We start from the raw sequence: 23,059 nt of genomic DNA, 5'->3' as shown, positions 1-23,059 counted from the left end.
GCCAATCCCCTTTTTTGTGGGACCTCTCTGTAAGCAAACAGAAGGCAGGGTAAAAGGATGTCCCATCTTCGCCTAAGCTTGTCTGGTAAACCTTTTATCATTCCCTTTAGGGTCTTGTTGAATCTCTCAACAAGCCCATTGCACTGTGGGTGATAGGGTGTGGTGAACTTGTAGTTCACACCACACTCCTTCCACATTGCAGTCAAGTATCCTGACATGAAGTTGGCACCTCTGTCAGAAATGACCTCCTTTGGAAAGCCCACTCTGGAGAATACTCCAAGCAGGGCCCTTGCCACAACAGGAGCTGTTGTGGTCCTCAGGGGAATAGCTTCTGGATACCTGGTGGCATGGTCCACTATCACCAGTATGAATCTGTGCCCAGATGCTGTTTGTGGGTCCATTGGTCCTACAATATCTATGCCCACTCTTTCAAAGGGAACCCCCACCACAGGTAGTGGTATGAGGGGGGCCTTTGTGGTGCCACCTGATTTGCCACTGGCTTGGCAGGTGACACAGGAGCGACAAAACTCCTTAGTATCTTCTGACATATGGGGCCAGTGAAAGTGAGGGACAAGCCTGTCCCAAGTCTTGTTCTGGCCTAAATGTCCTGCAAGGGGAATATCATGGGCCAAGGTAAGAAGGAAGCCTCTGAACTTCAGTGGTATGACCAACCTCCTGGATGCACCAGGCTTGGGGTCTCTAGCCTCTGAGTACAGTAGCCCTTCATCCCAATACACTCTATGGGTACCTTGAGCATTCCCTGCAGCCTCAGCAGCAGCCAGCTGTCTGAGGGGTTCAAGAGAGGGGCAGTCTAATTGAGCCTGCCTCAGATCTGCCCTTGAAGGTCCCCCTGTCCCAAGAAACTCAACCTGATCAGGTTCAAGTTCTTCTAGGACAGTTCCTTCAGGGCTCTCAGAATCATCCTCCTGGGAGGGCTGATCCACCACCTGAGGCAGGGGGGGAAGGCACAGCCTTAACCCTACTGCTCTTTCTCTTGGGTTGTGACTGGTCCATAGTTTCAGGATCCAGCACTTGTTCAGTGGTGCACTTTTTGGCCTGTGACCTGGTCACAGCAAGGACATGTGCATCTATCCCCAGCATTTCTGCATGGGTCCTATACTCCACTTCAGACCAAACTGAAGTTTCAAGATCATTGCCCAGTAAACACTCTACAGGAAGGTCTGAACTAACAACAACTTTCTTGAGGCCAGTTACCCCTCCCCAGGAGAAGTTAACAATAGCCACACAATGGGAGGTAGTGGCATTGCTAGCGTTGGTCACTAGGTAATTCTCACCTAGTATGATCTGTCCAGGGTCCACAAAAGCAGGTGTCACCATTGTGACACTAGCTCCAGTGTCCCTGTAGGCCTGAGCCATTCTTTGGTTGATAAAAGGTGTCTGTCTGTACTTGCCCAGGTTACTGGGGCCTATAGTAGAGGACAAAGCTAAGTCCCCATCACAGATCAGAACAGCCTGAGTAGGTATTCTGACTAGGCCAGAATCCTCCTCAGTTCCCAGGGTTAACCCCTTTTGCTGGGAACCACCACTTACAGCTGAACTAGGGGGTACAGTTGCCTTAGGGGCAATGGTGGCTGGGGGCTTATCCTTTTTGGTGCACTCACTAAACCAATGTGAGTTGGACTTACAATAGTTGCACCATGGTTTCTTTTGGCCATCTTTCTTTTTATCCTTTTTGGGACCAACCTCCCCCTGAGCCTTTTGGGGGCCTGGTGAAGACTTCTGGTCTTTTTGTTTCTGATCATTACCCTTCTGGTCTGCCTTTTTCTGATCACCGCCCTGGTTCTGGTTTTTCTGCTTGACTCTAGTCCTGACCCATCTATCTGCCTTCTTTCCCAATTCTTGGGGAGAAGTCAGATCAGAATCAATCAGGTGTTGATGCAGTAGCTGGTTTTGACAGTTGTTAAGGATTTGCTCTCTCATGATCAAATAATACAATCCTGTATAGTCCTTAACCTTACTTCCCACTAGCCAGCCTTCCAGAGCCTTAGTGGCACAATATACAAAGTCAGTCCAGTCCTGAGTCTGTGTCTTCTGGGTATCCCTGAACAACAACCTGTATTGTTCAGTGGTTAGGCCAAACCCATCAATTAGAGCACTCTTCAGGACAGTGTAATTATCTGCATCCTCATCACTAACTGTGAGGAGCTTGTCTCTGCCTTTCTCAGAGTAGGAGAGCCACAAGATAGCTGCCCACTGACTTTGGGGTACCTGCTGTACTTTGCAAGCTCTCTCCAAAGCAGTTATCCATTTGTGGATGTCATCCCCACACTTGTAGGGAGGGACAATCTTGCTCAGGTTTCTATTATCATAGTGCCTGTCTCTATCCTTAGGGATATTGCTGCCACCAGTCGGTTCTAACCCACTTAATTTTTGTTCTCTAGCCAGAGCAAGCTTCTCTTTGGCAAGGGCAAGTTCTTCCCGCTGAATCCTCAGATTAGCTTCCCTCATTCTGGCTTCATGCTCCTTTCTCTCAGAGGAAGTCATTCCCCTGTGAGAGGAAACACTAGAGATGCTAGAGACATGGGAGTGGATGGATTCCCTTGAAGGGGATCTGTCCCTCCTGTTTCTCTGGTTAAGCCCACTTGGGGGTCTGTATGGGGGGACCCCATGCAAACTCCCATGTAAACTTAGGTTAGCCTGGCTAAGTCTTCCTACTTGGCCCTGGCTGTCTACCTCTTCATCTGAAGCCCCATCTGACTCCTCTGTGGTGGGTAGACCCTTATCTACAGCTATGGCACCATCCTTGGCAGCTCTTTCAGCATCATAGGCCTCCAGAAGCTCCACTAGCTGTCTAAGGGTAGGGTTGGAACCCTGTTTTAATCTCCTGGAGGTACACAGTTGTCTCATCTCCTGGAAAGTGAATGCATCATATCTAGAGGGAACCTGTCTAGGATTCTCCTCTCCTGAGGGAGCATCAGTGTGATCTCCATTCAGGGAGATGATTCTAGTGAGGGTGTGGTGTGTGCACCTACCTACACTAGTTGTATCTACTAAACCTCTCTAGTAGTTGTAGTCAGGGTGTGTTACTCCCTTCAACCTACAACCACTAAGTCCAGTAGGACTTAAGTATTATATTCTATGTTATATGTACCTAAACAATATCTGTGTGATCTTTCAATTTAGTATCTCAAGATTACAATGGTATTACAACAGCAAGCTCAGATCCCAACCGCTGCTCACCAATGTGAGAAGTTGGCCTGATGTATGATGTCAATAGTTCTAGTGTACACCTTATATCAGTCCAAATACCCTTATGGTGATTGGTTGTAAAGTCAACCTTATAGACCAGCTATCCTAGTGGTAGCATGGACAAGAGCAGTCTTAGGCTAAACTCTGAATGGCATGTGAAGCCAGCTGTGATACCATATATAATCCCTTGAATACCAAATGAAAGGACACCACAACAGATATATATAAAATAAAGTGTATTTATTCTAGACAAACCCTCAGCACTCTTTATGAGATTAGAGGTAAGTACAACACAGTCTTATTTATGCATACATTAAGTCACACAGGTAAGTAATACAGTTAGGCCCTAGGGGCCACGCAAACCATATACTAAGTGAGTGGTATAAGGACCACTGTCACGGAAATAGGATAGGCCTAGGCCTAGGGAATCGCTGGGGCTACACTATACTACCAAGGGTTAGGAAGTGGGAGGCCCACGGGATTCAGGTGCAGAGTGGAAACACTCACGCGTAATGCGTATAATCGATAGAAATAGTACAGTTTTGAATTAAATAGATTTAGGACACTTCCGGAGTAGCTAGGAAGTCGAGACTGGAAAACTAGACACTAGGATAGTCACTATCCTGATGAGCACCGGAGTACCCAAGTTACCTAGCCCACAGGCTGCGGGTGCATAGGGGTGAAGTTGCGTCGGGTTTCGTCGTCGACTCCTATGGATGCCTGAAGAAAGATGCTGACAGGCAGTCAGTGAAGAGTGTCCGGTGGATCCCAAGGCTGGGATCAAGAAGAGAGGAGACCTGCAAGCAGAGGGGACAGAGTCAAGGTCACTAGCCAGTGACCACGTGGAACCAGGAAGGAACCAGGCGATGTCGTGAAGATTGCAGGTGAAGGTGAAGCTTGTCGCTGCAGCCACGAGGACCAGGGAACGTCGAGGACGACCAGGACCAGGAGGCGAGCTGTCCCACGAAGGCTCTTGCTGTCGGCGGCGTCGAAGTTGGACTAGGACTCACCAAGCCTTGGCAAGCGGAACCCACGAAGAACGGAGGACTTGCTTCTGGTGCAGACCAGGAAGGTCTGGGGTGCTTCTCTTTTGCAGAGAAGCGGGAGCCAGTCCGGAGGAGCCAAACCAGCGCTGAAGATTTCAGGGTGCGTCGTCTCAAAGGCCACTAGCCAGCAGGCAAGCAACCGGACAGACGCGGCAAGCAGGAAAATGCAGAAGGGCCCCACGCAGGACTCGTGGAGTGTGGGGGGCTGATCTTCGGTGCAGATGGTGCTTGGGGTTGGGGCTTCTCAATCCCCGGTGCACAACTTCGAGGGTGCCTCAGAAGCTGCGCTGGAAGATACTAGCCACTTTTCCCAGGTAGCCGGTCCCACGTCTCTCGTCGCCTCCACGGATCTCAGCTCGGCTGTGGATGTGGATCAGGGTCGGAGAAGTCTGGAAGTCAAGGCTCTGGTCGGGCTCTGCAGTCGGTCCCTCGTAGAACTGGAGCAAAGCAAAGGGTAGTCTCTTGATGGTGCCTGTTTGCACAGGGTAGCCACTCCTTGGCCACAAGGGAGATTCTTCAGTCTTCTTCTTTCGTCGAATGTCGAAGGTCCAGAGTTTCTGTTCAAGTTGCAGGTTCAGGATAATCTAAAGTCCTGAGGCCCAACTCCCACTCTTCTACTAATCTGGGGGGCTGGGATACCTGCTAGGTCACGCCTTATGGGTGGGACCTGGGAGGGGGGTGGTTACACCCCCTTCCCTTTGTCCAGTTTCGCGCCAGGACTGGGGCTGGAGTGCCCCAGCACCGGTTTGAACTGGACTATGCACGGGACACCTTGTGTGCCCCAGGCATGTCTCATTCTATTCATCCCTCCCTGCCCCAATACACTAAGGCCTGTCTGGGGTGGTGCTAGCACCTCCCAAGGCAGGAAACCTATTGTCCAAGCCTCCCTTGCCGGGATCACTCCCAGCAGCAGGAGGTCAGACTCGTGTCTGTGGCAGCAGCATCCATTTTGTGATGCTGGGGCTCTGGTTAACTTTAACCGGGTAAGTAGGTTACAACATGTCTTCTCCCTCTAGAAGGGAGGGATAATATCCTCATCCCCAGAAATGGGATGGGGGTATTATTCCAAAGTGTTAGACACCTTACACGACATGTTTTGATAAAGCCAAACCATAGTTACCATAACCGTCTAAGATTATAAGGCACTTTAAGTGTATATGGTAGGCTATATCATAGAACAGCTATAAGGACATGGTTCCGAAAGCTGCAGATAGGCTTAGCTCATGCTAGAGCACCATCTCACATGTTACCAAGCACTCTGCCTCCAGGATTGTTAAGGCCTGCCATAGGAGTGGCTGATAGGTACACATGTGTCTATATGTAAGTTGGGTATAGGAATACTACACCTAAGCAAGGGGTGATTACACGACCTTGCCCCAGCTGAGTGATCAGCCAGTTGTGTCATAATGGAAGGCCAGGCCAGGGGTGGCATAATACATGCTGCAGCCCCTGGTAGGCCTAGGGTACACCTATGCCCTGGGTACCTAAGGTACACTGTACAGGGGCCAATAAGGTGATCCTATCCAACTGGGTTATGCACCTAAAGTACATAGTATTAATTTAGAGAGAGAACAGCAGGGCTGTGGGTCTGATTAGCAGGCCCACAGCCACATCTAAGTCGAAAACCAGTAAAGCAAAAGCAAAAAGTGGGGGTGAACATAGAAAGCAGACCCTACTCTCCTACATGTAGTGCTTGCATTGTATTACTGTTGGTTTTGTGCAAATGCTTTACACACTGCCTCTAAGATAAGCCTGACTGCTCGTGTCAAGCTACCAAGGGGGTGAGCAGGGGTTATTTTAGGAGTGTAAATCCCTTGTCCTGACTAGAGCGGTGGTTTCTGCCTGGCTTGGGTGCAAACCTTAGCCAACCAGAAATCCCATTTCTAACAATCGTCATACATCCATGAGATCTCTTGATCCCTTAATCTCTGCTAATGATTCAGCTAATGTAGGGGCCTCCTGTCCCCCAGATTTGTATTTGCCTTCACAGTCTTGCCCCCTTTGTCCTTAGCCATGACCCGCTGATTTCCATGTTGGGAGGCTCAGTCAGTCCGTGGGCTCGGGCATGTGCCAGGCACTCACTTCTATGGCGCCTGACGGGGGGCCCCCTCCAAAGCGGTTTCGCCTCCTCGTGTCTACTTCTGTCCAGGCCCCACCCCCACCCAGTCATGCACGTACCACTGATGGATGCTGCTGCCAAATGTACACCCTTCCAGTGGCAACAGAATCTCCAGTGTGCCACTCTCCCAGGTCTATTCGGCCCTCACACTTCTCCAGGGCAGCCGGTGTGGACTTATTTTTGTAGCTCCAAATAGATTGCACTCTGCCTCTGTGGGGGCCTCAATTAGTAGGCCGCACTATTTTGTAAGCAGCCCCCTTCACCACTGGGCGCCACTCCCCCCTTAGCTATGTAAAACACTGGAGGCACCCTCTCACTCAGCTTTATTCTAATAATGGCCGACTCGCGCCCACCTTCTAGCATGATCTGAAGTTACTCCGGTCCGCAGCCGGTCACGTCTTGTCAACGGAGGCGCCCAGCGGCCTCCAGGCTCCTCCCTCTTGGCATCTGCTGTATGTATCAGCTCCGGCTTTCCTGGCCTCCACAAATCAGCGTGGGCGTCCCACCAAGAGAGAACGGGTCACCAGCTCGTCCCCGTCGGCCTCCTACAGCAACCCAGTGTCTGCCTCATCCATGGTGCTTCTTGGTTTCAGGCCTCCTGCACTCCGTCTCTACCTCCCGTCTCTCACCAGGCTCAATCCACCATGGCAGCTCGGGGCTCCAGCCGCGCCGCAGGCCCCGCGGTCGAGGTCCCTGGATTCGCGTCTCTTAGCCGGCCAACTTGGGCTCACCCACCGAAGCCAGCCAGACAGCACAAATTTCAGGTGAGTATTGTCAGGATACTGTAGAATTTATTCCTATTTGGCAGGAGCTCCGGGGCTTTGCGACTAGCACACCATCTTGCCTGGCCACACTCCTCACTACACCTAGTATACACTGCTTTGTGCTTTAAGGGTATCGTGTCCCGTCATTGAGATTTGCCCCATATATGAAGTTGTAAGATTGAAGTAAAATTGTTCTGTCTTAAGCATGTTAAAAAAAGGGGAGAAATCTGTAGCGCTTTGTCTCTCAAACCTTATTTTCTCTGTGCATCTAAGACAATGTTAACCTGTAGTCTTCGTCCTAGCCTTCAAAATCATCGTGTCTGTTTTATAATACTATTGCCTGTTGTATTAAAATATTCTGTAGCTGCACATTTATTGCAAACCAGTGACCTATTTAATATGTTTCTAATTTTATTTTAAAGGCAAGGTTAGTATGCGAGAATGGGCTTCACGTTGGTAACAGTAGTATTACGACCCTGGGTGACCCCAATGCAGGTGAGGAAGCAATTCTAAAAATGTTACTCTCTTTTTCAGTCTTAATCATGTTATTTTAAGTACATTTTGTTTTGTTATCTGCAACTTCTGTAGTAGGGGATCTCTGTGTATAGTTATAATCATGTGAATAGTCCCGACCATGCGCATGGACCCCGGAGCAATCGAAATAGTCTCTTAAATTGTGCTCTTCTGCAATCCTGCATAGACACTTAAGAGAAAATAAAGACAAATAATGCAGCCTGAAATAAACAAGGCTACTCTGGCCAGTACTTCATCCTGAAGTGAAAAAGGATAGCCAGATAACACTGAAATGTAGACATTTCGCTAAGTTTCACACATAGAGAAATCCCCTTCACAAAAATCCTTTTTCATGATAGAGAGGAAGGGTTGGACAGACAATCCTCCATAGGCTGCCATTATGTGTCTGTAAAAGAGATACCGTGCCTTTAAGGAACCTTCCAGAGACCCTCTGTATCCCATGATGCACAGCCACAGGCTAGTTACTTTCAGTTCTTTTTGACGGGTCCTGCTAGCATTGAGCTCTACCTTTAGTGGTATATCTTCAAATATTTGAGCTTTTTGGAGAATTTGAGTGTTTCACTCGATGTCCGAGGCCTTTATCTTCCTTTTGCTGTCTTTTTGGGGCTATTAGCCACATTTTTCTTGTCAAAATGTCATCTTTATTTGACAAGTGCCCAGAATGTGGCAGGACGAAGGCCAAATCGGACTCTCACAGGTTTTGTATACTCTGTCTTCCTTCAACTCATGTTCCTGACTCCTGTGTCATCTGCAACTCATTCTCCAGGAGGACCCTGCATGACAGGGAGAAGATTCGTCTTAAAGGCCTGGAGCAGAGAAGACAACAGGCTGCAGGTGGGACATCTGGGCATGGAGACAGCCTTTCCACTTCCACAACCCATGCGTCCGCCTCTGGGGGGCTCCCCAGTCGTAAGAAGGCTCAGAAACGACGCAGGTCCCGGTCGACGTCGAAGGCGACAAAGTCAACGTCGAGGCCAGGTATGACAACCATATGCTCCCCGTCGACCCAGGGCTCTGGGTCCAAATGACGTCGAAGATCAACGTCGAGGGGAAGGAGGTCGAGACCTCGGACGTCACCACGTCAACACATCATCGCCGTCGATCTGAGTCCAGGAGACATCGGCGCTCGTTGTCGAGGCGACACCGCCGTTCACCGTCGACGCGCAGGTTGCTGTGGACGAGAAGATCATCGCCGTCGAGAGGAAAGTCGATGTCGAGAGGAAAGTCGATGTTGAGAGGAAAGTCGACGTTGAGAGGAAAGTCGACGTCGAGAGGAAAGTCGACGTCGCGAGGAAAGCCGACGTCGCGAGGAAAGCCGACGTCGCTGAGGAAAGTCGACGTCGCTGAGGAAAGTCGACGTCGCCGAGGAAAGTCGACGTCGCCGAGGAAAGTCGACGTCGCCGAGGAAAGTCGGCGTCGCGAGGGAAGTCGGCGTCGCGAGGAAAGTCGGCGTCGCGAGGAAAGTCGGCGTCGCGAGGAAAGTCGGCGTCGCGAGGAAAGTCGGCGTCGCGAGGAAAGTCGACGTCGCGAGGAAAGTCGACGTCGCGAGGAAAGTCGACGTCGCGAGGAAAGTCGACGTCGCGAGGAAAGTCGACGTCGCGAGGAAAGTCGACGTCGCGAGGAAATTCGGCGTCGAGAGGAAATTTCGACGTCGCGAAGACGGTCGACGTCGCGGAGAAGGTCGACGTCGCGGAGAAGGTCGACGTCGCGGAGAAGGTCGACGTCGCGGAGAAGGTCGACGTCGCGGAGACGGTCGACGTCGCGGAGACGGTCGACGCCGAGAAGAAGGTCGACGTCGCGGAGACGGTCGACGCCGAGAAGAAGGTCGACGTCGAGAAGCCTGTCACCCTCTGTGGTCCGCATCTCCATGTCTGGGAGTTTAAGGTCAAGACGGCGTCGAAGTTCACCATCCAGGGGCGCTGCCTCCAGAGCTTCCTCTTCGAGGCCTGCCCGCAAGCTGAGGAGGGTGATTCAAACTTTGGACTCGGAGTACTCCAGGACTTACTCTCCAACCAGGTCACCGGAATCAGCTCGGCCTGTGGCTCCTCGTCAGTCGCCGCTGAGGCTCAGGACGCCTACTCCTCCTCCGCCTCCTCCTCCACGCCTGCCGACTCCTCCGCCACCACCACCGCCTCCACCTCAGCCGCCTCCTCGGCCGCTGGCTGCTCCACCTGTGACAGTGGTCCCGGCGGTGCCAAGAAGGCCAAGATCTCGATCCCGGCCGAGACATCGCTTTCGTAGCCCGCACCGGTCTTCAACCTGATCATGCCGTCGTCATCGCCACGAGCGATCACGTTCAAGGTATACTAGGGATACTGTCGGATTCCCCACCTTCGAGGGTGTCACCGGTTGATGACATCACCACATTTCAGGAGGTACTGGTAAGGGGAGCGGCAAAGCTGGGCATTGCACTGTCTGTGCCTACCCTATCCACGTCTGTAATCTTTGAGACGCTATAACGGAAGCAAATCTCTCGTCCTCTGCTTCCTCTGGTACCCGGTTTGGAAGAACGGGCGATGGAGTTGTTCCTGACGCCTGCCTCAGTAAAGTCGGCTCCCTCGAGGCTTCAAAAGAAATACAGGCCCCCGGATTCGGAGCCTGCATTCCTGCGGGTGGATCCCGCTCTGGATTCCGTCATAGTGGTGGTGGCGGCGAAGAAGCAGCACGCTACGGCCCCTTCGACCACAGTTCCACCGGACAAGGAAAGCCGTAGACTTGATTCCGCGGGGAGAAAAGTCTGCAGCACTGAGGCCACTTCAATGAAGGCAGCGAGCTCGACGGCTCTTTTAGGCCGGTATGACCGTTCCTTGTGGGAGTCCCTGCAACAGTTCGTGGAACTCCTGCCTAGAGACAAACGCGAGGACTTTCAGGAGGTTCTCAATGAGGGTCTGATGGTCTCTAATCAGATCATCAGTGCGGCTGCAGACACCTCTCTCCTGGCAGCTCATGGATATTGTCATGGTGTGACTCTGCGGCGCCATTCATGGTTGCTTCTCACCTCCCTGAAACCGGAGGCCCAGCAACGCATCGCTAACCTACCGTTCTCGGGTTCCACCCTCTTTGGTTCCCATGCGGATGAGGAAATGGCTCGTATGAAGGTGGAGGTTGAGACCCTCAAGACTGTTGGCTTGGAGAAGCCGAAGGAACAGCGTAAGAGTTTCCACCCCTACCAACGGCGATACTCTTCCCAACATTTCCAAAGCGGACAAGGACGTCCAGCTGGACAACAGCAGCAACAGCAGCAGTTTCAGCTGCAGCATTTTCAGAGACGTCAGAGAGGCAGGGGCAACCAGCAGTCCACATCGGGGAACAAGGGACCCTCTGGTTCTAAGCCCTGAGGGATTACTTCCCCCTCATCTGTTACCCACTCCGGTGGGGGGAAGCATTCAAAATTACCTGGCAGAGTGAAGAAAAACAACTCAGGACAATTGGGTGCTGAATATTGTTCGCAGTGGATACTGTCTACGTTTCATCAGTCCTCCTCCATCTATTCCACCAGTTCGTTCACAATACCTGTTGCGCGAACTTCAAGTGGAGGCCGATACCCTGTTAAGAAAACGGGCGATAGAACTGGTTCCTCCTCCTCAAAGGGGAAAAGGTCTATACTCCAGGTTCTTTCTGGTGCACAAAAAGGACAAAAACGAATTCAGACCCATTCTAGATTTGCGGCAAGCAAACAAATTGATTCGCAGAGAAAAGTTCTGGATGCTGTCTCTGCTCCAGCTTTACCCTCAGCTACATCAAGGGGACTGGCTATGCGCCATAGACCTGCAAGACGCGTACTTCCATGTACCCATTGCAAGGAAGCATCGAAAGTTCCTGCGGTTCCTAGTCGGCACCAATCGCTACCAATATACAGTGCTTCCATTCGGCCTGAAGACTGCGCCCAGGACTTTTTCAAAGTGCATGGCGGTACTTGCAGCGCACCTTAGGAAGAACAAGGTGTTCGTCTATCTGTACCTGGACGACTGGTTGATCAAAGCGTCCACGTTTCAGGAAGCACAGCTACATTTCAACAGTACTGCTGTTCTGTTGAACCAATTGGGCCTTCACATCAACATGGCAAAGTCTGTCTCGACTCCTGTTCAGTGTCTGCAGTACCTGGGAGCCTCCATCAATACACTCCAGGCAAGTGTGTGTCCTTCGGAGGAGCGACGCTTATCGATCCTTCGGAAGGCTCAGAATCTCATGGCCGTTCCTTCTGCGAGGGTGAGGACGGTGTCCTCTCTCCTGGGTTCGATGGCCTCTTGCATCTTTCTCACTCCACATGCACGCCTCCACAGGAATGTCTGGAGGATCAGTGGGACCAGAAATGTGGGAACTGGGAGGACAGGATCCAACTGTCGAAACACGTCGCCCAGTCACTGAAGTGGTGGTGTTCACCTCACAATCTCCTCAGAGGAATCCCTTTCCACAAAGAGATACCGACTCAAACCATTGTGACTGATGCGTCTCTCCATGGCTGGGGAGCGCATTAGGAACACCTTCAAATACAAGGGATGTGGTCCTAGACGGAGGCCACGTATCTCATCAATTTTCTGGAACTCTAAGGAGTTCACTTGGCGCTGAAAGCCTTCCAGCCATCGTTCCACACCAGTTCCCTGCTTGTACAGACGGACAACACAACAACAATGTATTACCTCAACAAGCAGGGGGGCTCCAGATTGCACACACTGTCTTGGGAGGCACAGACTGACAATCACGACGACTCATATGCCAGGTGTACAGAATGCGCAGGCAGACGCACTCAGGCTCGTTCAAGAAAACCACAAATGGGTCTTAAACGACGAGGTGTTAATGGGCATCTTCGCAAGGTAGGGCACTCCAGACATCGATCTGTTTGCCACCGCAGAAAACAGCAAATGCCGAGACTTCGCATCCAGGTTTTACCAACTGGGGATGCTGGGGAATGCACTGTGGATCAACTGGTCGAACAGCTTTCTCTACGCTTTTCCACCCATTCCCCTGATCCCGGCAGTGTTGATCAAACTGTCCTAGTCCAGAGCCAGGATGATCCTCATTGCTCCGGAATGGCCTCGGCAGTGGTGGTTCACCGACCTTCTACACCGGTCTCTCTTGCCGCATCTTCGACTTCCGTGTCGGCCGGACCTTCTCACGAAGTTCGGAGGGCAGATGGTGCATCCCAACCTCTCGTCGTTGAGTTTGGCAGCATGGCTCCTGAGCTAGTGCAGTATGGACATTTAAATCTGCCTCAGAACTGCATGGAGATCTTAAAAGAGGCAAAAAGACTGTCTACAAGGACTTCCTGTGCATACAAATGGAAGAAATTCTGCATTTGGTGCACGTCTAAGGGTGCAGACCCTACATCCTGCAAGGAGGATGTCATCCTCCCATACTTACTGCATTTGGCTCAATCTGGCCTTAACTTCCATTACATTAAGGTTCACCTAGCAGCTTTAACTGCGTATAGGAAATGCCCATCACAAACTTCCTTTTTCCAAATCCCAGTCATCAAAGATTTTCTGGAAGGTTTGAAGAAGGTGTTTCCTCCCATTAGGCGTCCTTTGCCTCCGTGGGAGCTTAATGTGGTGCTGTCTGTCTAGACTAATGAAGGAGCCTTTTGAGCCTATTCATAAGACTTCTCTACAGCATCTATCCTGGAAGGCAGTTTTCCTTGTAGCTATAACAACGGCTCGCAGGGTGAGTGAGATCCAAGCCCTTTGTTGCCAAGAGCCCTATACTGTGTTTCATGCATCTAAAGTTTCATGAGAACTCACCCAAAGTGTCTTCCTTAGGTGGTGTCCGATTTCCATGTGAATCAGACGATCACGTTGCACACGTTTTTTCAGCATCCTTCCTCTCCGGCAGAGAGGTCCCTTCATTCCCTCGAGGTGAGAAGGGTGTTGAAATTCTACTTAGGTAAGACTAAGGAGATTCGTAGATCGGATCAATTATTTGTTAATTATGGATCAGTCAGGACTGGTCATGCTACCTCTAAACAGTCCATCTCTAGGTGGATTGTGTCCAGAAAGCTAACAAGACTCTAGGGGGTAAGCCTAAGGCTCACTCTACCAGGGGTAAAGCTGCTACAGCGGCTTTGCTGTGCAATGTCCCCATTGCAGACATCTGTAGGGCTGCCACTTGGAAGTCAGTTCATACGTTTGCTAAACACTACTGCCTGGACTCTGATGCCAGGGCAGATGCTCAGGTTGGGCAGGCGTCGCTGAGAAATTTATTTGCACAGTAGTGGTTCTGTCTGTTTCTTCCACCTCTGGGTTTGGTTTGTGGGGGATGGGCTTGCCATTCTATTTCACCTGATTATGACTATACACAGAGATCCCCTACTACAGAAGGAGTAGTTTCTTACCTGTAACTCCAGTTCTGTAGTAGGGGTATCTCTGTTATAGTCATAAGCAACCCGACCTCCTCCCCGGTGGATGAAACGATAATATGCTGAATGCTACATGCCTGGTTTTATACACCATCAAAAAGAACTGAAAGTAACTAGCTTGTGGCTGTGCATCATGGGATACCGAGGGTCTCTGGAGGGTTCCTTAAAGGCACGGTATCCTTTTACAGACACATAATGGCAGCCTATGGGGGCTTGTCTGTCCAACCCTTCCTCTCTATCATGACAAAGGATTTTTGTGAAGGGGAGTTTCTCTCTGTGTGAACCTAAGCGAAATGTCTAAATTTCAGTGTTATCTGGCTATCCTTTCTCACTTCAGGATGAAGTACTGGCCAGAGTAGACTTGTTTATTTCAGGCTGCATTATTTGTAATTATTTTCTCTTAAGTGTCTATGCAGGATTGCAGAAGAGGACAACTTAAGAGACTATTTTGATTGCTCCGGGGTCCACGCACATGGCCGGGACTATTCACATGATTATGACTATAACAGAGATTCCCCTACTACAGAACTGGAGTTACAGGTAAGAAACTACTCCTTATTGGTCTATATGCATTAATAATTGGTTGTGCAAGTATTTGCACGCATTGATCTCTGATTAATTACACAGACAAGGGTTCCTACATCCTGAGTGTTTAGGTGTAGCAATGAAATTATAGTTAGTATTTTAACTGTCGGATAGAACAAGACCGGCAGTTGTAGAAATTCACATGGCATCTATATTCAAGGTTTTCAGTCAGTCTCTGTGGATAATTCCTCTCTGCTCCCCTTGCATTGGATGCATTAATTATATGCAATAGATGGCAATCGTCTTTATCCTATTCCTTCAGACTTCAGAGGAGTTGGCAGACATAATATGAGGTTATGCAAAATGTTCAGAAATCTGGCATACTAATCTGTCATCTTGTATTTCTTTGCAACCTACTATTCACAGCAAGATTATGTAGATATGTTCTTATTGTATCAAACTTGTACTAACGATTTCTTTGGGGTGCAGTGTACATAAGCACTCAACTCCCACATTAAGTTAAGTGAGCTAGATGCATAATATGACAAGGAAATAAAATATAGCATAAGGGTCCTAAAATGGAAGATCACGAAGAAAAAACATAGACCATGTGGCCCTTGGGCGATATAAGCAACTTTTTTAACAACTAGTCAGTGGAGATCGCTTGCCAAAGGAGAGACTATTACCTTAACTTAAAAGTGTTGAAGTATTTTGTTTCTAAGTACTTTTTATGCTGCCTTGCTAAAGGTGCTAGTGCCCCACCAATCTGTCATAAAGCTACACCACAAGGGTTTGGAATGCAGGCCTGTAACCACATAAAGAAAACAAAAGCTGGTTTTGCAGTTGTCTTCAATAACGCATATAAGACCACAGTCTTTAAAGATTGGATGTGAATCTATTCTTGTATGCTGCTCTCCCCTAACAACATTCAGTCAAGGGGTGGTCTTCGTTTGATGGACCAGAGCTGCTGTGTTTTTTCTGTCACCGTAAAATCCTGGAATTGACATAGAAAGCTTTCAGGATGAGAGATTAAACTAACACTAGATTAAAATGTAACTGTCCAGAGGGAAAACCTGGAAACCAGAATAGTAAAAGCCTTGGACAAGTTACCAGGCTTTAAATTGTAAATTGCTGAAGCAAGGTAAATGGTTAGCAGTTTGGAGCAGGGCAGGTAACATGGTGATGCAAGACCGAAAACAAACCTGAAGGTAGGTGGTAGCTGGTATTCATAAAAATCCAAAGCAAGCAATGTGACTAAAGAAGTCTCTTTGGGACAAATTATGTGCTAATGCCAGGTTCATCCCCATTCATAACCAGATTAGTGATTCATCTGGAAAGCAAAATATTATTAAATGGAAAGTAAGCCTCCACCACATTGGTTCATTATAAGATATATGAAGATAAAGCTGATTAATATTTATGTCGAAGTAATTCCTCCAACTGGAAATGTAGCTTTTCCTAGTCTGGAAATCCAAAATGACAGAAAAGAGGAAAAATAGGGCTTTCACACCACCGTGTACACAAGCTAGATGTCTAAAGGGCTGCTGCTGATGGAAACAGGGCAACAGGACCAAAAAGAGTGCCAAGAAGAGCAGAGAAGTTGACACGAGTTATGTAAAGGGCAGTATCACGATTCTATGTCAGGACCGGAGGCGAGGATTATGCTTATCTTTCTCCATTTTAATGAACAGCAGCCACTTTAGGTTAACAGAACAACTACTATTCCCATGAAACCTAGGGAATAGAGCAAAACAACAATAGAGTCCATAGGTAGAGCGTCATCTCCCTGCACCAATCACAGGCTCTGTTGTGGATAAAGTCCTCTGTCCCTGTTCATTCCTCCTCTTTCTTCGCTGCTCGCAGCCAGTTAAGTCCTGTTTTTTCTCGTGACTCAATTGTGTGTTTGTATGAGTAAAACTATGTTAAAATTATGATTTCATCTGTTAACGTGATGTACATTCTGTTATATTTCATGGTTTGATCCACTATTATGATGTACATGCTGCCGTGATGTGCTCGCACTAGGTTGCTTATTTGCCTATTAGCGGTTGCTGGTAGTGTATTCTGGCACTGTGTTTATTTCAGGACTCGGCTGGTGCACCTTCCTGATTTCTACCACGCAGCCAGAGTTTTCTCTTCAGATTGTGCCTCAGCCGCGAGGCGTGCGCCGTCACGGTTCGACACGCGCCTCGCGGTCTTCCCGTTTTTGTTCTGATCTGCTTTCTGTGGCGAGTCCACCGCTACTCGGCGGACTCGCTAGAAGCCGTGGGAGCGTTCCTCCCTAACGGCTGCGCTGTTGGTGCGGCTCGCGGTGCGCTTTGCGGCCGCTAGAGGGCGCGCGTGTGCACGTTCCTTCCTACGGTGTGCTTTCCCGAGATTCCGCGCATTCCGCGCTGGTTTGATCTTGGGAAAGCAGCACCGTGTGTGAGCCTGGGCCTGCCTTGACGCCGTGGTTACGGTCTGTACATGCCTTTAGGCACCAGATAAATTGAACGCCCCTGACAGAATTCTGTTGCAATCTGTGCGGATTAGGGGTCGGTAATAGGCCTAATTTAAATACGCTCTCAGGAGTCTGTAAGCAGGTTTCTTCCTGCGGGCCCATATTTGGCAGGTCGCCCTTTTATATTCCTTGCACCAGGGCTGCTGGGCCAGGGCTGTGACCCGATTGCAAGCACTGCTTGCCTAAAGTGTAGGCTGTCACCCAGCCCCCCTTACTGAGTTTATCCACTCTTGCCCTCATATATCAGTTCCTTTCACTGCGAGCACTGTTTGATCTCCTGAGTAATTATGGAGTCATATGAGGATGACATCTATACTGAGGAGCTGTGGGAGGATGACCCACTCGCTGCTCTGCAATATGACGACGACTTCTACGATATGGTGGATTCCTCCATACTAAAAGCGGTTGAGCAGGCCATGGGGCCTCTGGAAGATAGTCTTTCCCAAAAGATTGAGCAAGCCTGTGACAAATTGGCCAGGGCGACGCAAACTGCGTCTATTAGTAGTTCTGGGGCTACCCCAATGGGTTCTCAGCCTCCACCGGCGAAACGACCTAGGGAGGCAGGGGTGGATTTGGATGCCTTCGCTCGCCTGAAACAGGCCTTTTTAGCAAGTAACCCCATCCCAGACACCGGTGGATCCTGATCAGGGAGACGACGACACTGCTGCAGGCCCTTCCTGTCCTGATCCCTCCACAGGTTCGTCACTGGACCCCAAGGAGGGGAATTTGTGTGCAGATATGTTAGACCCGGCAGATATACTGCATCCAAGGTCCACGGAATGAGCGCCTTGTGACAAGGTCGCTCTTTATGTGGCCAACCATATTCGTCAGCCTTTGGAGGCGTCTGTTCGGAATTGTCTCAGGGCGGAGTGCCCTCGCCCCTCGCTGGCAGGAAAAGTGGCGGCCACCCCTGATATTGACCCGCGTATGGCCACTTTTCTGCAGAAATTTGTAAAAGACCCAAAAAAGGGCATTGATAGGTCTTGGCGGGCTTGCCAAGACAAACTGTTGGACGCCTTGGGACCCGTCACTAAGATACTGGACATGGCTGAGGAGGCAAAGGCCTCCGGTTCTCTAATTTCCCCTGAACATTTGTCCTCCTGGGCCCAACGTGTGGTGGTGTTTCTGGGCAACGCCAATTGCGCCATTTCTACAGAGCGGCGCAGGTCCCTTCTAATCAAGGTAGATCCAAAGTTAGGGGACTCGGCGGATTCTGAAGCAGGCCCGGTGGCCCAAGGGGGCCTTTTTGGTGAGCCTTTCATGAAGGAACTGGGCCGTTTTGTCAACACCTTTACGTCTCTGGATAGAGCGCAGTCTTCAATTAGGAAGGTGTTTCGCCCTCGGGTTTTCCGGGGGGCCGGCCGAGGCAGGGGCCGCTCGTCCGGCCGTCCTAATCAACAGATAGGACAAGGCTCCAATCAAGGACAATACCAAGACCAAGCCCGATTCAGGAATTTCTACCCTACTAGAGGACGGCGAGGGCGCTACAGAGGCGTTAGAGGCGGAGGAGCCTCCAACTCCAATTCTGCCGGTGAGTGTTCTCCCTTCTTCCCTTCTAAGGGTGGGGGGCCGTCTGGCTCGTTTTTTTCCCGGCCTGGACTTCTCTCACGGGGGATGCATGGGTTCTCCAAACCGTTCAGGGGTTTCATATAGAGTTCCTCGGGGATCCCGTCCAGGCATTCCCTCCACGCCCTCTCTCGTTTTCCTCCGCCGACGCTGCGCTGGTCGACCAAGAGGTGCGTTCCCTGTTGGTCAAAGGGGCTATTGTAGAATCCCTTCCTCACCCCAATGGTTTTATCAGCAACCTGTTTGTAGTGGACAAGGCGGACGGAGGTCAGCGTCCAGTGATCAATTTGCGCGAATTCAACGAGTGGCTGGTTTACCGTCACTTCAAGATGGAGGGGATCCATCTTCTTCGCGATCTGCTCAGACCGCACGACTGGCTGGTACGTCTCGATCTCAAGGACGCGTATCTGACGGTTCCCATTTTTCCCCCGCACCGAAGGTTTCTCCAGTTTTTCTGGCAGGGCGTTACCTACAAATTCGCCACCCTTCCCTTCGGTCTGTCATCCGCCCCTTGGTGCTTCACCAAGGTTCTCCGTCCAGTGATCGAAAAGCTGCGGGCGTCCGCCATACGTCTCATTGTGTATCTGGACGACATCCTTCTAATGGCGCAGTGTCCCTCAACCTTATCTCGTCAACTCCAATTGGCGGTCGATCTGCTTCAGAGTTTGGGCTTCGTGATCAACGAGGCAAAGTGTTCTCTTGTTCCGTCCCAGACTGTAGTCTTCCTGGGGTTCACGATCGACCCGGTGGCGGCGACCCTCAGTCTTCCCTTCCGCAAGTTGGCGAAGATCCGCCACGAACTCAGGAGGGCGCTAGTACAGCATCAGATTTCTCTCAGGCAGCTGGCACGTCTGGTGGGTTTGCTGTCGGCGTCGATTCAGGCCATATTTCCAGGCCCGCTCCATTACAGGGCCCTGCAGCGCCTCAAAGCTTACCATCTTCGCAGGGGTTATTCCTATTCCCAAAAAGTGCCCCTCTCGGCGGAGGCCAGGGAGGAGATTCAGTGGTGGCTTGCCAACATGGAGGCCTGGAACGGGCGGGCGATTTTCGGTTCCGCGCCCGATATAGTTATCGAATCGGACGCCAGCAGTTCCGGCTGGGGCGCTCGTTGCGGCGAGTTCACAACAGGCGGTGTGTGGTCACTACAAGAGCAACAGTTACATATCAATTGTCTGGAGCTCTTGGCGGGGTCCTTTGCGATCCAATGCTGGACCAAGAACTCCGTTCAGTCTTGTGTATTGCTGAAAATGGACAATGTATCGGCGGTCCGGTACATCAATCATCTTGGGGGAACGAGATCGAGAGCACTCTCGGACCTGGCGTCGAATCTATGGCGGTACTGCCTTCAGAACCACGTGTTGGTGACGGCGGAGTACTTGCCAGGTCAGGACAACCAGGTGGCGGATTTTCATTCTCGTCATTTTCACGACGGGAGCCTGTGGAAGCTGCATCCAGGGATTTTTTCGGACCTCCGGGGCCTCTGGGGTCCATTTTCGGTCGACCTGTTTGCTTCCCGATTGGATCACCAGCTTCCTCGGTTCTTCAGTTGGAGACCGGACCCACTGGCGGCTCAGACAGATGCGTTTCTTCCGAATTGGAAGAACGAGCGAGGTTATGCCTTTCCTCCGTTTGCGATGCTGACCAGGGTGTCGGCTCAGGTCCGCCGCCAAACTGCGGACGTGGTCCTAGCCTCTCCAATTTGGAGATCTCAAGTATGGTTTCCAGTTCTTCTGGAACTTTCCTGGGATTCTCCAATCCCACTCCCCCGTCTTCCGAATCTTCTGCTCAGTCCGGACAACATGGCTCACCCTCTGATAGCGCAAGGGTCACTCGCCCTCATGGCGTGGAGGATTACAGGGGACGCTGGGCGGTCCCAGGCCTATCGGGAGCGGTTGAGAAGTTCATGTCTAAGGCTTGGGCCAATAGCACCATCAAACGATACCGGTCAACTTGGAGGAGATGGTGTCGTTGGTGTATGCGACGGAGTCTCAATCCCGTGGCAACAGATGTAACCTTCATCTTGAATTTTTTGGCAGGCCTGGCGGAGGAAGGCTTAGCCTATAGAACCGTCAATACCTTTCGTTCAGCCATTTCCGCTGGTCACGCGGTGATAGACGGCTCTCCAGTAGGTGAACACCCTTTGGTGTGTAGGCTTCTTCGGGGCATTCGCCTTTCTTTACCTCCTGAACCCCGTTATTCCAAACTTTGGGATGTAAATCAAGTTCTAAATTTGTTGATTTCCTGGCAACCTAACCGGTTCTTATCACGGAAGGAATTATCGGCGAAGCTAGCAATGCGTCCGTGCCTTGTGTCCTGCAGAAGGGTGTCTGATGTGAGAGCCTTGGATATTTCCGGCAGAGTTTTTTCCCCTTCGGGAGTTACTTTCACGATCCGTAGACGGACGAAATGTGGGACAACGTCCATTTCGTATCTGGCTTTTCCGGATGTTCCCAAGTTGTGTGTCGTCTCTTGCCTCAAGGCGTACAAGGAAATGTCAGAAGAGTTTCGCCCGCCGGGCGAACAGCAGCTGCTTATTGCGCTCAAGAAGCCTCATAAAGCAGTTTCCTCTCCCACCATTGTCCGTTGGGTGCGGTGGGTGATGCAGGAAGCGGGGATTGATCTTCGAGCCTTTGGGGCTCATTCCGCTAGAGGAGCAATGGCCTCTAAGGCTTTTACCCTGGGAGCTCGTCTGGAAGACATTCTGAATGCAGCAGACTGGTCTTCAGACTCTACATTTAAGCGGTTTTACTTCAAACCGATTATCGATATGGCTCATTTGGTGGTGAGCAAGCTTTAAACGAGCATAATCCTCGCCTCCGATCCTGACATAGAATGAAAAATTTCCTAGCTATCGTAACGGAAAGTTTCAATTCTATTAAGGACTCGGAGGCGAGGATTATCCCACCCAGGGTTCGCGGTCCTCCGTGATACCTTCCCACCCTCGTACTAGGGTAAGTAACGATTTTTTCTGCTCTTGTTATTACTCTGTTAGCTGTTGCTTGGTGATGCCCTCTCTCCTACAGGTGAAACCTTAGCCATGGCTATCGCTGATACTCCTTTTTTTGTCCTTCAGGCGATTCTGGAAAACAAGATTCATGATACCTACTGTCTGCCTGACTTACAGCGACGAAAGAGGAGGAATGAACAGGGACAGAGGACTTTATCCACAACAGAGCCTGTGATTGGTGCAGGGAGATGACGCTCTACCTATGGACTATATTGTTGTTTTGCTCTATTCCCTAGGTTTCATGGGAATAGTAGTTGTTCTGTTAACCTAAAGTGGCTGCTGTTCATTAAAGTGGAGAAAGATAAGCATAATCCTCGCCTCCGAGTCCTTAATAGAATTGAAACTTTCCGTTACGATAGCTAGGACATTTTTCATTCTCCATGAAAACACGCCAGAAAATAAGAAAATTGTTAAATGTCTCGTAGACAGGTCACGTAGAAACAAGTTGTAGGTTTATTCATAAAGTAACAGCTTCAGATAAAGGTAACTGGAAGGTGGTAAAGTCCATGTAATGCCCCACCAGGAGCAGCCTCCTTGCTACTCAGCCGATCTCTTCCAACTGACATCTCCTCAAGTCCCACACACTCAACATTCCAAATGACATCATTAATGGCTGAGCAGCAAGGGACAGAGCAGGGACAGAGCAGGAATAAGGAAGATGCACCAACCAACCAACCAACAACAATTAGGTTATAGCACATCTCCCTTCCTTAGGAAAACTAAACAAGAATAATGCCACGAAATAGCAAAGAGATATAAATGCATTACGGCAGATAGAACAAAATTACTTTGCTTAGATAAACAAGAATAAACATCTTGAAAGAATTAGTAAGAAAATACATTAAGCAATTGAATATACATAAGGCAATCCGAAAATACCCGAATCCAGAAAATACATTAAATAAATGAATGCATGAAAAATACCATAAGCAAATGCATGAAAGTAAGTAAGCAAAAGAATGCAAGAAAATAACTTCAGCAAATGAATGAATGAGCCACATCCCCCTCCCTAGGGAAACTAATTAGTTGGGTACTCACCACTAACAAACTAACAGTAATAGGGGAAACACACCACCCTATAGGCGAATACACCTCCCTTTGAAACTAAAACAACGTAATAGGGGAATCACACCTCCCTATTGGGGAATACACCTCCCAATGACACCGAACATTGTAATAGGGGAAACACACCTCCCTATGAAACTCTGAAACTAAAAACACTGTAATAGGGGAAAAACACTTCCCTATAGGGGAATACCTCTCCCTTTGAAACTAAAACAACGTATTAGGGGAATCACACCTCCCTATTGGGGAATACACTTCCCAAAAGAAACACTGAACACCTGTAATAGGGAAAAAAGACCTCCCTATTGGGGAATACACCTCCCAATACACATTGAACACACTGTAATAGGGAAAAACACCTCCCTATAGGG

At 49.9% G+C, this 23,059-nt stretch overlaps 1 protein-coding gene across 5 annotated transcripts in view; it reads left to right on the top strand.

The window, feature by feature from the left end:
• TASOR2 (transcription activation suppressor family member 2) overlaps window positions 1-23,059 on the top strand; it is a 1,022,580-nt gene that overhangs the window by 175,263 nt on the left and 824,258 nt on the right. For all 5 annotated transcript variants that reach the window (XM_085653577.1, XM_085653574.1, XM_085653576.1 and 2 more), the window contains exon 4: window positions 7,562-7,634. In XM_085653577.1, coding sequence (XP_085509703.1) covers window positions 7,562-7,634 — 73 coding nt within the window. The remainder of the gene's footprint in view (window positions 1-7,561; window positions 7,635-23,059) is intronic.

The sequence above is a fragment of the Triturus cristatus genome, chromosome 4_1, assembly GCF_964204655.1.
Source record: "Triturus cristatus chromosome 4_1, aTriCri1.1, whole genome shotgun sequence".
In the NCBI taxonomy this organism is placed as follows: domain Eukaryota; kingdom Metazoa; phylum Chordata; class Amphibia; order Caudata; family Salamandridae; genus Triturus; species Triturus cristatus.
The sequence above is the reverse complement of the archived record's forward strand: the minus strand, read 5'-3'. Positions and strand labels throughout refer to the sequence as shown.